Source organism: Dipodomys merriami, unplaced genomic scaffold (genome assembly GCF_024711535.1).
Source record: "Dipodomys merriami isolate MVZ:Mamm:240054 unplaced genomic scaffold, mDipMer1.0.p SCAF_202, whole genome shotgun sequence".
In the NCBI taxonomy this organism is placed as follows: Eukaryota; Metazoa; Chordata; class Mammalia; order Rodentia; family Heteromyidae; genus Dipodomys; species Dipodomys merriami.
In genome coordinates this window covers 1,651,001-1,665,000 of record NW_027203405.1, presented here as the reverse complement: position 1 = coordinate 1,665,000, position 14,000 = coordinate 1,651,001, and the positions used below count along the sequence as shown (strand labels likewise).

General features: G+C 55.9%; 1 protein-coding gene across 4 annotated transcripts in view; it reads left to right on the top strand.

Annotated features, from left to right (window-relative positions):
• Positions 1 to 14,000, top strand: part of Ccdc57 (coiled-coil domain containing 57) — a 77,675-nt gene that overhangs the window by 43,858 nt on the left and 19,817 nt on the right. For all 4 annotated transcript variants that reach the window (XM_070031700.1, XM_070031699.1, XM_070031697.1 and 1 more), the window contains exons 16-18: positions 2,095 to 2,210; positions 3,692 to 3,760; positions 4,020 to 4,194. In XM_070031700.1, the coding sequence (XP_069887801.1) occupies positions 2,095 to 2,210; positions 3,692 to 3,760; positions 4,020 to 4,194 (360 nt within the window). The remainder of the gene's footprint in view (positions 1 to 2,094; positions 2,211 to 3,691; positions 3,761 to 4,019; positions 4,195 to 14,000) is intronic.

Here is a 14,000-nt window from a genome sequence, read left to right as displayed (position 1 = left end):
TGCTTCGGCGACATTTCTGGTCCTCTGATGCTTTGCTGGGGCCCTCCGCCTCCCGTCCTCAGAGCTGGGTTTGCAGGCTCACGCCTACCATGTTGTTTTTGGTTGCAATGAGGGTTAACTTTTTGCCTGGGCTGGCCTCAAACTTGCATCACTCCAGTCTCTCTCAAGAGCTGGAACCTCAGGCGCACCGCCAGCACTCCCCCCTGCTTCGTATTTCTTTCATTTTTGTGGCCTTTTTTTCCTTTCACCATTTATTTTTCATTATTGTGTTATTTTCCCTCCCAAATCTTTGACTTATTTAGAAATTATTGAGGAATAAAGGTTGAGGGACCTGGTTAGCCAGTTGATCCAACGTGCTAGCTGTGTGTACACAAGTTTTAGAGTATGCACATTTCATTCAGCATGCCATACACATACAAAATCTGATTGTAAAAATGTTCATTTGGGAATCAAAACTGAGCAAATGGGCTGGGAAGGTGGCTCAGGGATAGAGCGCTTGCCTCGCGTGCATGAAGCCCTGGGTTCCATTCCTCAGCACCACAGATACAGAAAAAGCCAGAAGTGGTGCCGTGGCTCAAGTGGTAGAGCGCTAACCTTGAGCAAAAGAAGCTCAGGGGCAGCGCCCAGGCCCTGAAGTCAAGCCCAGGACTGGCAAAAAAACAAAAAACAAAAAAAAAGGAGCACGCAGGTCTGCGGGAGGCTATGGGGGTCTGTTCAGCAAGTGAGGCCCAGGGTTGAAGCCTCGGTGTCGCGTGTGTGCCGGTCTGTCCAGGCCGACCTCCTAAGCCCCAGGATTATAGGGGTGCACCACCGGTACCTGGCTACATTGCTTCCCCCACCCCCTCTTTGGTGCTGATCCTAGAGCTTGAGCTCAGGGCCTGGGTGCTGCCCGTGAGCTCTTTCGCTCAAGGCTAGCGCTCTACCACTTGAACCACAGCTCTACACAGCCAAAAGCTCTACCAGCTCTTTTGGTAATTAATTGGAGATAAGAATGTTACAGATTTTCCTGCTCAGGCTGTCTTTGAACTGCAATTCTCAGATCTTAGCCTCCTCAATAGCTAGGATTACAGACGTGAGCCACTGGTGCCTGTTTTTGTTTTGTGTTTGATTTTTTTTGGGGGGGAGGGTTGGTTTCTTTAGTGGGTGTTGTTTTTCTTTTTGTTTTTTTATCAGTCCTGGAGGGGCTAGGGGTTTAGCCCAGTGGAAGGGCGCCCACCTGGTGCGCACAAGGCCCTGGGTTCAGTCCTCAGCCCTGGAAAAATAAAAATAAAAATAAACACCTCTGTTGATCAGTCCTGGGGGCTTGAACTTGAACTCAGGGTCTGGGCGCTGTCCCTGAGCTTCTTTTGCTCAAAGCTAGTACTACACTACCACTTGAGCCACAGCGCCACTGCTGGCTCTTTCTGGTACATGGTACTGAGGAATGGAACCCATGGCTTTGTGCATGCTAGGCAAGCACTGTACCACTGAGCTACCTTCCCAGCCCCAAGTTCTTTCGTTTTTTTGTTTTTTTAATTTTTATTTATTTATTTTTGTTGTTTTGGTCGGTCGTGGGCCTTGAACTCTGGGCTTTGAGCGCTGTCCCTGCGCTCTTCAGCTCAAGGGGAGGGCTCTGCCGCTTGAGCCACAGCGCCACTTCTGGTTTTGGAGTGGTTTATTGGAGATAGGAGTCTCACGGACTTTCCTGCCCAGGCTGGCTTCGAACCGTGATCCTCAGATTTCAGCCTTCTGAGTAGCTAGGATTACAGGGGTGAGCCACCAGCACCCGGCTGGTTCTTTCATTTTTAAAGAAAGGGTCTTGCCTTGGTGTCCCAGACTGGCTTTCTCAGCTTCAAGTAGCTGGGACTCCAGGTGTACGGCACCATGCCTAGCTGCCTCTATCTGTCTGTCTGTCTGTCTGTTAACAAACACATTCATTCCTGCCTGTGCACTGCTGCCTGGGAGCCGGTTGCGGTGGGCCCTGCGGGGGCTGTGTGGTGGGTCCCATTGCCTTGGCTTTGGGGAGGAGCACGTTATTCTTTTCAGTGTTTGCCCTCAGGAGAGAGAAATTCAGAGCCACTAACCGAGGCCGCCTTTCCCCAATCTCATTTCCAGGGAAGCCACCTCCTCATCCCCCTCCTCCTGCCCAGGAGTCCCCGCGCCCAGCGCCTCCTGAGGCACCGGTGTGTCCCACACAGCCTTTAGGAGAGTTGCAGCCCCGTGGAACTCAGGTATGCACCTTCATAATGTCTTCCGTAACACCCAGCTTTGTCCCTGCCAGCCGGGAGCCAAGGCCTCCCGTGCGGGAGCAGCACGCTGGCCTGGGGTGAGGGGCCTGGGCAGGGGCCGGACAGGGGCAGAGGTGAGCTGCACAGAGAAAGAACATCAAGAACAAACAGAAAAGAGCCGGGGGAGAGGGAGCAGGGTGGAGTTTGAGGTGCTCTTTCTCCATCCTTGACCGGTGTCCAGCCGGAGGCCACCCACGGAGAACAAGTTCAGCAGGCGTGTTCTGCAGAGGGTGGAGCCTGAGTCGGACTAGAGGGGTCAGCCTGGAAGGGGACTGGAGGAGGAACGGAGGCTGTGAAGTTGGTTCTGCAAGAGAAGAAACGGAGAAGGGCTGGGCTGAGGCAGAGGCTGGGGCCAGGGCGATCCCACAGGCCTCCGCCAAGTTCTGGACAAGGTCCTGAGGAGGACACACTGGGGGGGGGCGACACTGAGCCCCGAAAGGAGGCCCACCCAAATGCAGGGTGGGGCAACTCCCCTGCGTGCCTGGCTGGGGGCCCTGAGTGGGACCCCAGAACCACTGTGCCTCTCCTGACTCCTGTAACCTTCGTGTTCCCTCTATCAACCACTGCTTAGCCTTTTGGGTGTGTGTTCTCTCTCTCTCTCTCATTGAGGCCTGAATTCTGGTCTGGGCGCTGTCCCTCAGCTCTTCAGCTCAAGGCTGGTGCTCTACCACTTGAGCCACAGAGCCACTTCTGGCTTTTTCTGCTAATGTGGTGCTGAGGAATCGAACCCAGGGCCTCATGTATGCAAGGCAAGCGCTCTACCACTGAGCCACCTTCCCAGCCGTGTGTGTGTGTGTGTGTGTGTGTGTGTGTGTGTGTGTGTGTGTGTGTGTGTGTGTGTGTGTGTGTGTGTGTGTGTGTGTGTGTGTGTGTGTGTGTTACTATGCCAGTACTGGGACTTGAACTCAGGGCCTCTGGGTCCCACTGGACTGGTACCTTACCACCGAAATCACGCTTACTTCTGCCTTTTGCTTGTTAATTGGCTGATTCCAAACTTAATTCTCAGATCTCAGCCTTCAGAGTAGCTAGGATGATAGGCATAAACCAATGGCGCCCAGTTCTAATGTTTTATTCGAAGAAATCTCCAGAACATCATATAAACATGCTTGTTGTCCCTTCAGCAAAACGTTCACATTATCCGGCTTCTGCTTCATCCCAACAGACAGAATGTTTTCTTAAATTTCATTAATCTATTCCAAACAACAAAGCAGGCACAGGCTCATGGCACCCCGTGAGGTAGCTGTGGAGGTGCAGTGCGGGCTGCCCCTGGGCAGTGGAGGCCACACTGTCCACCCTGAGGCCACACTCCACACAGCCCTGAGGCCCGAGGCCGGGGAGAGCTGCTTCCTGTCCTTACCGGAAGGCTTGCTGCCCGCCACAACAGGACACGACGTGACGTGGCGCCGACTGCTGTCTCCCTACAGGACCCGAAGTGTGCAAAGAAAAAGAGCTCCTCGGAGCTGGCTGGGAGGAGCCAGCCCCCCTCCGCACAGGTCAGCCCAGGTCCCCCCCCCCCATGGGCGGCGCTGGGGCTGCGGGGTAGAGCCTGGGTAGAGCAGGGGCCTGGGTAGAACAGGGGCTGGAAGGGCGGTGGGCTCGGTAGAGGGACACAACACCCCATGTGCACCCTCCCCACAGTGGCCCCACCTGGCGGCCCATCCAGTGCTCCCCGTCCCCTGGGGAGCTGGGGAGGGAGGTTGGCCGCAGGCCGCCCCTGGCTGACCCTGTCTCGCCTCACTCCTGTGGAGGCAGACTGCCACTTGCCAGAAAGAAAACCGGTCCCCGAAGCCACGGCAGGCTCAGGATGTCCCTGGGGAAGACGGACACCTTGCCCGCAGGTCGTCCTCACTGGCCAGCAGCTCCCTGCAGGACACCTGGCGGCTACTAGACCTGGGCTCCAGCCCCTCGCTGGATGACTCCATGCCAGGTAGGACACCCCAGCCTGCCCAGGCGGGGCCCGGACACGTACAGGCGCCCCGACCTCCAGGGAGTGGAGCCAAGGTGTTGCATTCTTTAGTCCATTCTATTCCCTAGCTTTCCTTTTAGCAGTCTTCCATCTGCCGACCCTTCCCTCGCGTCCAAGGCCGTTTCCCAGACCACATACCACAGGCCCTACAACTGTGCACAGGCATGGAGTCGGCCTCCCTACCGAAAGGACGCAGTGTGGACAGTTCCACAGCAGAAAAGACCAGCACAACCAGGTGGCGCCCACCTGCAGGCCACACTAATCCGCAGGCTGAGATTTGAGGGTTAGAGCTCAAAACCAGCCAGTCACAAAATTCCAGAATTAGAGGCATGGTATGAGTGGTAGAACACCAGATAGAAGCAGAAAAAAAACAAGAGAGCACAAGGCCCTGAGTTCAAGCCCCAGCTTACACACAAGCACACGCACACATGCACACACACACACACACACACACACACACACACACACACACACACACACACACACAGAGCTCAGTTCTCAGAGTTCACTCATTGGTCATGAAGCCAGGACGGGGTCCTGCTCTAGGCCACGGCCCCCTCCATCCATCAGTCATGGGCGTCCCGTGCACTGCTGCCCGCAGCTCTAGCATAGGCCGCTGGTCACCGGGAAGATATTAGACTTTTCCTGAAGCCCCGGTGGGCACAGCGGGCAGCAGGAAGGTGAGGTAAAGGAGAGGCTACTTGAAAAGAACAGACCAGAGCCAGCAGGGTGGGGCCAGAGCCCAGTGCATCCTGCGGGCTGCTGCCCTGCCGCTGGCGGCCTCAGCAGAACCTCAGCACGGCGGAGCGCTGAGCTGGCTGGGGCTCCTGAAGGCCTCGCCTGGCAGCACAGCCAGACCTGGGCCAAAAAGGACAGAGGATGGCCATCCCCAAGGGCATTTCTGGGCATGCTACGTGCTGGGTTCAGCCCTACCCCACAGAGGGAGGGAAACACCCTTGGTGGGCATTATCTAATCTTCAAATCTCCTTCACCCGGATACCAGCTTACACCCCTCCACCCCCTGCAGTGTTTTTTTTTTTTTTTGTCAGTCCCGGGGCTTGAACTCTGGGCCTGGACTCTGTCCCTCAGCTCTTCAGCTCAAGGCAAGTGCTCTACTGCTTGAGCCACAGCACCACTTCCGGTTTTCTAATGGTTAATTGGAGATGAGTCTCACGGCTGGCTTTGAACGAGATCCTTGATCTCAGCTTCCTCAGTAGATAGGATTACAGGCATGAGTCACGGGCGCCCAGCCCCCTGCAGTTTAAATGTTATTTCCTCCAAACCCCTCTCCAGTAATGTTCCAAGGTAATAGGTATCAACCTGGTTACTTGTTTGGAAGTGTGTGTTTTTTCTGTTCTCTGCCAGTTAGTGTAGTGGTTGTCTTTCTTATTTATGTTGTTGGTGGAAGTGGTGGTGGTCGTGGGGCTTGAACTCTGGGCCTGGTTGCTGTCCTTCAGTCTTCAGCTTAAGGTGAATGCTCTACCACTTGAGCCATAGCGCCACTTCTGGTTTTCTGGTTTATTGGAGATAAGAGTCTTATGGAGTTTTTTGCCCAGGCTAGCTTTGAACCAGATCTCAGCCTCCTGAGTGGCTAGGATTACAGGTATGAGCCACTGGAGCCTGGCTTGTCTTTCTTATTGATTTCTGGGCATTAATTGTATGTAATGGAAAGTCTTCTCCATTATTTCCCTGTTTTTCATGTTTTTGAATTTCCTGTGGTGTATTTTCTCATGGATTTTATTTATTTACTTGTGTTGGTCGTGGGGCTTGAACTCAGAGCCCAGAACACTGTTAGAAAATTGAACCATGAACGCAGTAAAGCAAAGAAAGAGCAGAAAAAGAAGCGCCAGAGGGACTCCATGGTGGCCTGAGAGGGTCAGCAGACACGAGGCACGGCATCATGGCCACCGGAGCTTGTCTGGGCCTAGGTGTGTCCTGGTCCAGGGGACGGGGTGACAGCGACCCAAGACTGGCAGGATCGGGCTGGGAAGGTGGCTCCGCGATAGAGCGCTTGCCTAGAATGCATGAAGCCCTGGGTTCCATTCCTCAGCACCACATACACAGAAAAAGCCAGAAGTGATGCTGTGGCTCAAGTGGTAGAGTGCTAGCCTTGAGCAAAAGAAGCTCAGGGACAGCGCCCAGGCCCTGAGTTCAAGCCCCAGGACTGGCAAAAACAAACAAACAAAAACCACAGGACTGTCTAGTAACCAATTGTCCAAGTCCCCGGCCTGCCTCTAGGAATTCAGACACAGCCATCACAGCCCTGCCGGCCCCCCACTCCACAAGATGCCAGTTATACTCAATTCTCTACCATCCACCACTCAGCCAAGATGGATTCTTACTTCAGTGAATTGGAGATAACAGTCTCAGGCGCTTTCCTGCCCGCGCTGGCTTCAAAATGGCTTTGGATCTCAGCTTCCTGAGCAGCTAGGATTGCAGGCCCGAGGCTGTGGATTTTTTTTTTTTTTTTTTTTGGTCGGTCATGGGGCTTGAACTCCAGGCCTGGGTGCTGTCCCTCAGCTCTTCAGCTCAAGGCGAGCGCTCTACCACTTGAGCTATAGTGCCACTTCCGGTTTTCTGGTGGTTTATTGGAGATAGGAGTCTCACGGTCTCTCCTGCCCGGGCTGGCTTTGAACCGCGATCCTCAGATCTCAGCCTCCTGAGTAGCTAGGATTACAGGCGTGAGCCACCAGCGCCCGGCAATAGGTAGGATTTTTTTTTTTTTTTTTTTGGGTCTGGTCGTGGGGCCTGAACTCTGGGCCTGGGCACTGTCCCTCAGCTCTTCAGCTCAAGGCTAGCACTTTACCACTTGAGTCACAGTGCCACTTCCGGCTTTTTTCTTTTTGCTTATGTGGTGCTGAGGAATCGAACCCAGGGCCTCAGGCATGCAAGGCAAGCGCTCTACCACTGAGCCACCTTCCCAGCCCAAGGCTGTGGATTTGTTTGCAGTTCATGTCTTTGGGTTTGTGTGTTTGTTCGCTTCTAGGCCTTGTGGCATGCTTAGGCCACTCCCCGCTCCTTCCCCAGCCTCCTGTCTGGGTTACAGTGGCCGTCTCCCACCCTGGCTCCTGGCAAGCCCAGGGGACAACTGAGTTTCAGGTGGGGAAGAGCAGTAGTCTGGGTGGCTCCATTTTGATGTCTGGCCTAGAGAGCGGCCGGAGCAGCCCCCTTTGCAGTCAGGGCCCCGGCGGTGTCCACGAGCATGGCGGCCACATCCCTCTGCCTTGGCACTAAGCTGTCTTCAGACCACTGCTTCCTGGTTCCGTGGCCTCTTGCGGTTTCCCGGCATGCTCGGGTTCTTGGAGGCAGCCTTGGACTTCAGCACCTGATCGCTGGGTTGCCCCCGTTGTCCTCCCTTCCTGGTCTGTGGAGCATTTCTGTTAGTTTGCCTCTGGGCTCCGTCCCCTAGCATTTCCACTCAGCACAGCGGGTGGCCTCCACCACCACAGCCACAGCTTCACTTCTGCTTTTTGGTGGTTAATTGTTGATAGGAGTCTCATGGCCTTTCCTACCAAGGCTGGCTTTGAGCTGTGATCCTGTCTCAGCCTCCTGAGAAGCCGGGAGCAGGCATGAGCCCCCGACTCGGGCAAGTCCCTTGTTTTCTGGTAGCATTTCTGGGTGTTCCTTCCCCCACATCCTCACCCACTGCTGGTAGAGTTTTGTGTGGGAAATGAACCATGTCCAGTGGAGTTGTGCCACGGTGTTTAAATAGGATTAGCCTGTACTGAGCCCTGGGCGGAGGCTGCCCAGGCCCCTCCCAGGTGCTCAGCAAAGACCTTTCTCTTCCTGTCCTGCCTGCCGGCGGACGGGTTCGGCCTGTGTCTGGGCCTGGGGCCCCCAGCCTCACCCACGCGCTGTGTTTCTGCCCCAGCCACGCCAGGCAGGCAGGCGGGCACTTGTTTGTCCTGAGCTCTGGTCAGGACAGCTTGCCCTAGGCCACTCTTCCTGGGGGGGCGGGTCCTGAAAGCCTAGAATCTGCCCTTCCCCTCCCTACCCCCTCCCCTCCCCACTCCTCCCTCATGCCTCTGGCCTGGAAATTCCCTCCTTCATGTGGATGAACAAGAAGTGTGCATTTCTGCCCTCCATTCCCTCCCCACCCCCTAGCTTCCTGGGGTGGAAGAATGCGGCTTTGTGGTGCCTTCTCAGATCGCCCTTGTTCCGGTGACTTCCACCAGAGCCATGCTGCCAGTGTCACCACGTGGGTGGAAAAAGCTCCCTGTGATTCCCCATGGTGCTTAGCGAGGAAACCACGCTGGCTCAGTCCCCTACCTCCAACAGAACTCCCGGGAAGCCTCCCCCAGCAGCTGCCACCAGAGATTCCTCCTTTCCATACTCAGAAAATAGCACCTCAGCGTTAATTCTGAGAGAGAAACTAGTTCTTCAGTTAGGGAGAGGAGGAAGAACAGTATCTGGCCTTTTCAGTCAGAAAGTCTGAGAGTTGATACACTTTCCTTCTTTTTTTTCTTTTTGCCATTTCTGGGGCTTGAACTCCGGGCCTGGGTGCTGTTCCTGAGCTTCTTTTGCTCAAGGCTAGTAGCACTCTGATTGAGCCAGAGCACCCTTTCTGGCTTTTTCTAACCCAGGGCCTCATGCTATGCTAGGCATAGCGCTCTACCACTGAGCCACCTCCCCAGCCTCTTGATACATTTTCATTTCTGGAGAATGTTCTTGTTTGAAGCTTCTCCTAAGAGTTTTTGTTTTGTTTTGTTTTGTTTTTGGGTCCGGTCGTGGGGCCTGAACTCTGGGCCTGAGCGCTGTCCCTCAGCTCTTCAGCTCAAGGCTAGCGCTCTACCACTTGAGCTACAGTACCACTTCCCGCTTTTTTCTTCTTGCTTATGTGGTGCTGAGGAATCGAACCCAAGGCCTCATGCATGCAAGGCAAGCGCTCTACCACTGAGCCACCTTCCCAGCCCATCTCCTAAGGGTTTTTGAGTTCTCTATTTGTCAAACTTTTTTTTTGTTCTTTTTGGTCAGTTGTGGGGCTTGAACTCAGGGCCTGGGCACTATCCCTGAACTTTTTCACTCAAAGCTGGCATTCTAACACTTGAGCCATAGCTCCATTTCCTGCTTTTTTTTAGTAGAGTTAAAGAGTTTCACAGACTTCCCTGCTTGGGCTGGCTTTGAACCCCAGTCCTCAGATCTCAACCTCCTAAGTAGCTAGGATGACAGGCCAGAGCCACTGGCACCTTACAGCTTGGATTTTGTTTGTTTGTTTGTTTTTTAAGATTTATCCTTTTGTTTTGAGGCAGCACACCCATCATCCATCATCCTTGCTACTCAGCTCCACAACCAGCTGACAAAAAAACTTATCCTTTTGGATACATTTTACTTTTCCAAACAGAATTTTTTTGTTTTTTTGTCAGTTGTGGGGCTTGAACTCTGGGCCTGGGCGCTGTCCCTCAGCTCTTCAGCTCAAGGCAAGCGCTCTACCACTTGAGCCACAGTGCCACTTCCAGTTTTCTAGTGGTTTATTGGAGATAGGAGTCTCATGATCTTTCCTGCCCGGGCTGACTTTGAACTGCAATTCTCAGATCTCAGCCTCCTGAGTAGCTAGGATGACAGGCGTGAGCCACCAGCGCCCGCCTCAAACAAATTTTTGTTTGTTTGTTTTTATCAGTCATGGGGCCTGAACTCTGGGTCGGTCTGGGCGCTGTCCCTCAGCTCTTCAGCTCAAGGCTAGAGCTCTACCACTTGAGCCACAGCGCCACTTCTACCTTTTTCTGCTTATGTGGTGCTGAGGAATAGAACCCAGGGCCTTGTGCATGCAAGGCAAGCGCTCTACCACTGAGCCACCTTCCCAGCCCTTCAAACAAATTTTTTTTTTTTTTTTTGGGTCCGGTCGTGGGGCCTGAACTCTAGGCCTGGGCGCTGTCCCTCAGCTCTTCAGCTCAAGGCTAGCGCTCTACCACTTGAGCCACAGTGCCACTTCCGGCTTTTTTTTTCTTTTTGCTTATGTGGTGCTGAGGAATCGAACCCAGGGCCTCGAGCATGCAAGGCATGCGCTCTACCACTGAGCCACCTTCCCAGCCCCTTCAAACAAATTTTTAAACAGAATTTCCTTTTATTTATTTCTGATGGTGGTTCATTCCTGGCGGCTGTCCTGCAAGCTCCCCCCCTCCCCCCAGGGTCATGGGAAGGGGCAGAGGCCAGGCCTTCCAAACAATGTATCCTTTGCATCTTGTTTCTGCTGCTAAGGCCAAGATTCTGTCCCAGGAGTCTGGGGCCTAAGGCATGTACTCTTTTATTAGCGAGGTATAAACTCTGGTACTGTATTTCACATCTAGCAATGTACCCATGCATTCATTAGATCGAAAATTCCACTGAAAGCAGGTAACAGTTGATCATCGAATGTTGAAAAGCAGTGGTAGGAAAGTGACATGTCCTCAGACATTAACACTAGGGGAAGCTGGCTCCGGTGGCTCATGCCTGTAATCCTAGCTACTTGCCGTTCTGGGCAGGAACATCTCCAAAGAACTACCAGAAAATCAGAAGTGGCGCTGTGGCTCAAGTGGTAGAGCTGAGGGACAGCGCCCAGGCCCTGAGTTCAAGCCCCAGGACAGTACCCAGGCCCTGGGTTGAAACCTGTCTTGGCATGAAAGAGGAAAACCTAAAAATATTGGAGGAAGTGCAGCAGAGAAGTGGCAGGTTCTCAGCCTGCAGCTCAGACGCATAGGCAGGCCTCGGGCGACGCAGGCTCCAGGATGCGGTGGCGTGGGGGGTCGCCGCTGTGTGGGGGTCGCCGCTGTGTGGGGGTCGCCGCTGTGTGGGGGAACGTGGCTGTGTGGGGAACGTGGCTGTGTGGGGAACGCGGCTGTGTGGGGGTCGCCGCTGTGTGGGGGTCGCCGCTGTGTGGGGGACGCCGCTGTGTGGGGGACGCCGCTGTGTGGGGGAACGTGGCTGTGTGGGGGTGGCCGATGTGTGGGGGAACGTGGCTGTGTGGGGGACGCCGCTGTGTGGGGAAACGTGGCTGTGTGGGGGTCGCCGCTGTGTGAGGGAACGTGGCTGTGTGGGGGAACGTGGCTGTGTGGGGGAACGTGGCTGTGTGGGGGACGCCGCTGTGTGGGGGAACGTGGCTGTGTGGGGGACGCCGCTGTGTGGGGGAACGTGGCTGTGTGGGGGACGCCGCTGTGTGGGGAAACGTGGCTGTGTGGGGGTCGCCGCTGTGTGGGGGACGCTGCTGTGTGGGGGAACGTGGCTGTGTGGGGGAACGTGGCTGTGTGGGGGACGCCGCTGTGTGGGGGAACGTGGCTGTGTGGGGGACGCCGCTGTGTGGGGGGCGCCGCTGTGTGGGGGGCGCCGCTGTGTGGGGGACGCCGCTGTGTGGGGAACGTGGCTGTGTGGGGGAACGTGGCTGTGTGGGGGACACCGCTGTGTGGGGGACACCGATGTGTGATGTGTGGGAGAACATGGCTGTGTGGGGGATGCTGTTATGCGGGGGACAGCTGAGATGAAGTTGAAATTGTCACAGCTTCACAAATCTCATAATGGCAGACAAAGCCCAGGACCCAGGAGCCCTCCACGAGTCCTGATGGCAAAGGTCTCCGCTCTGCAGCCCTGGTCAGCCACAGTGACCCCAGCCACGGAGCAGGTGGTGTGAAGACAGCGGGGTGGGGTGGGGGCACTGGGGGACATGGCCACAGGCAATGATGTCATCTGAACTCCAGAGCCCTGAAGGCTTGGCAGGGGTGCTCTCCCTAGTCCAGGCCAGCAAGAAGACGCACAACCAGATCCACTCATATCCACGCGTAAACCCACATGGGCAGCTCAGGCCTGTAATCCCAGCTCTGTGGAAGGCTGAAGATGGAGGACCGTGCACTGAGAAGTGAGCAAAGCCCCTTTCCCAGCCCCATGCTGGGCACAGTTTGGACCCACGCGGGAGCCGGGACTGGGAGACTCACAGCTTCAGGACATCCATGTGGCCATGTGCCTTGACTCCTAAAACCTAGGCAGGAGGCAAGACCCCATTTCAAAATTACCAGTGAACAACGGGAGTGGAGGCATGGCTCAGCAGTAGAATGTCTGCCTAGCAAGGTCCTGAGTTCAAACCCCAGTGCCGCCAAAAAAAAAAAAAAAGCTCAAAACAAGGACATGTGGGTCACGTGGGTAAGGCACCGGGAGGGAGCAGCACTCTCAGACCGCAGACACGGTGTCAAGGGCTGAGTTTAGCATTAATGACCACAGACTGGCAAAGGCGACGCGTCCAGGAAACAGTGATGAAGGAAGGAAGACGCAGCAAAAGCCCTCTGGGCCGGGGACCTCGGGCAGAGCGCAGCCCAGTTAGGAGCCATTCCTGTAACAGGAAGAGGGAGGCAGGGTCCTCCTCTGGCCCACAGAGTGACCAGTCAGAAACAGGGTGTCCAAAAAGAAGTTTCTAGGCTGGGAAGGTAGCTCAGTGGTAGAGGGCTTACCTCGCATGCATGAAGCCCTGGGTTCAATTCCTCAGCACCACATAAACAAAAAACCAGAAGTGGTACTGTGGCTGAAGTGGTAGAACGCTCGCCTTGAGCTGAAGAGCTGAGGAACAGCGCCCAGACCCAGAGTTCAGGCCCCATGACCAACAAAAAAAAGTCTCCACCGGGCAAGCTAACTAAAGCTCGGGACATGGAGCTAGTTGCTTCTGCAGGAGTTGTGGGAGAGAGCGGGCCAGTTCCTTTTAGAGACAGGAGGCTGGGCCGCTGCCAACACCTTGGAACAACGCAGGGACAGTGCAGGACCAGGTGCTCAGAGGACATGGCCCGGGCTGGGAGAAGGACGCCCCCCACTCAGCAAGCACAGCCAGGGCTGCCGCAGCCTGCATCCTCGCTACTCAGGCCGAGATCTGAGGATGGCGGTTCAGAGCCAGCCTGAGCAGGAAAACCCATGAGACTCTTACCCCAACAAACCACCAGAAAGCGCCCTGGCTCAGGTGGTAGAGCGCGAGCCAGTTCAACAACAGCAGGTGGCAGTAACGCTCTGCTCTGTAGGCCAGGTGCACCCGTGCAGGTGTCAGGTGCCAGTGAGGTGCAGTGTGCAGGTGTAGAGCAGGAGGAGAGGGCCAGCTCTGGGGGACAGGGACAGGAGGAGGCAGAGAACGGCACTACAGCACTGGGGGGGGGGGGGTGGCGGCAGGGCCAGGGTCACCGGCACCCTCACCGCAGCGCTGGGGGGGGGGCAGGGCCAGGGTCACCCTCACTGCAGCGCTGGGGGGGCAGGGCAGGGCCAGGATCACCCTCACCACAGCGCTGGGGGGGCAGGGCAGGGCCAGGATCACCCTCACTGCAGCGCTGGGGGGGGCAGGGCCAGGGTCACCTGTCACCCTTTCCCAGGAGCCCTGCCAGGCATAGCCCACAGGGGGCCGGGGCATAGGCCCCTCAGAACCCCACCTCACCTCAGGAGGGCTCTGGGCTGCCGGCTTGGAAGAGGAAGCAGCTGAGGGTAGAGAGGAGGCTTCCAGAAAGAGGGCTTGTGAAACAGCCAGGGCAGCGAAGGGAGGGAGGGGCGGTGCGCCATGGGAGTGGGCGTGGGGGCCGGTGATGGCCGGAGGGTGACAGGCCCTGTCCGTGAGATGTGTGGCGAGAAGCCTGGCCCAGGCAGGACCTCGAAGTCCGTCTTGGCCTCATGGCGACTGCACAGCCCGATGCCTGCCGCTCAGGGAGCCAGGCAACCGCCCAGCCAGAGCCCGGAGCTGCTTCCAGCCTTCAGTGGGTCATTGCAGATAAGTCTCCGAACTTGGCTGGAGAGGTACTCAGTGGTAGAGCGCTCGCCTCCCATGCTTGAGGCCCTGGGTT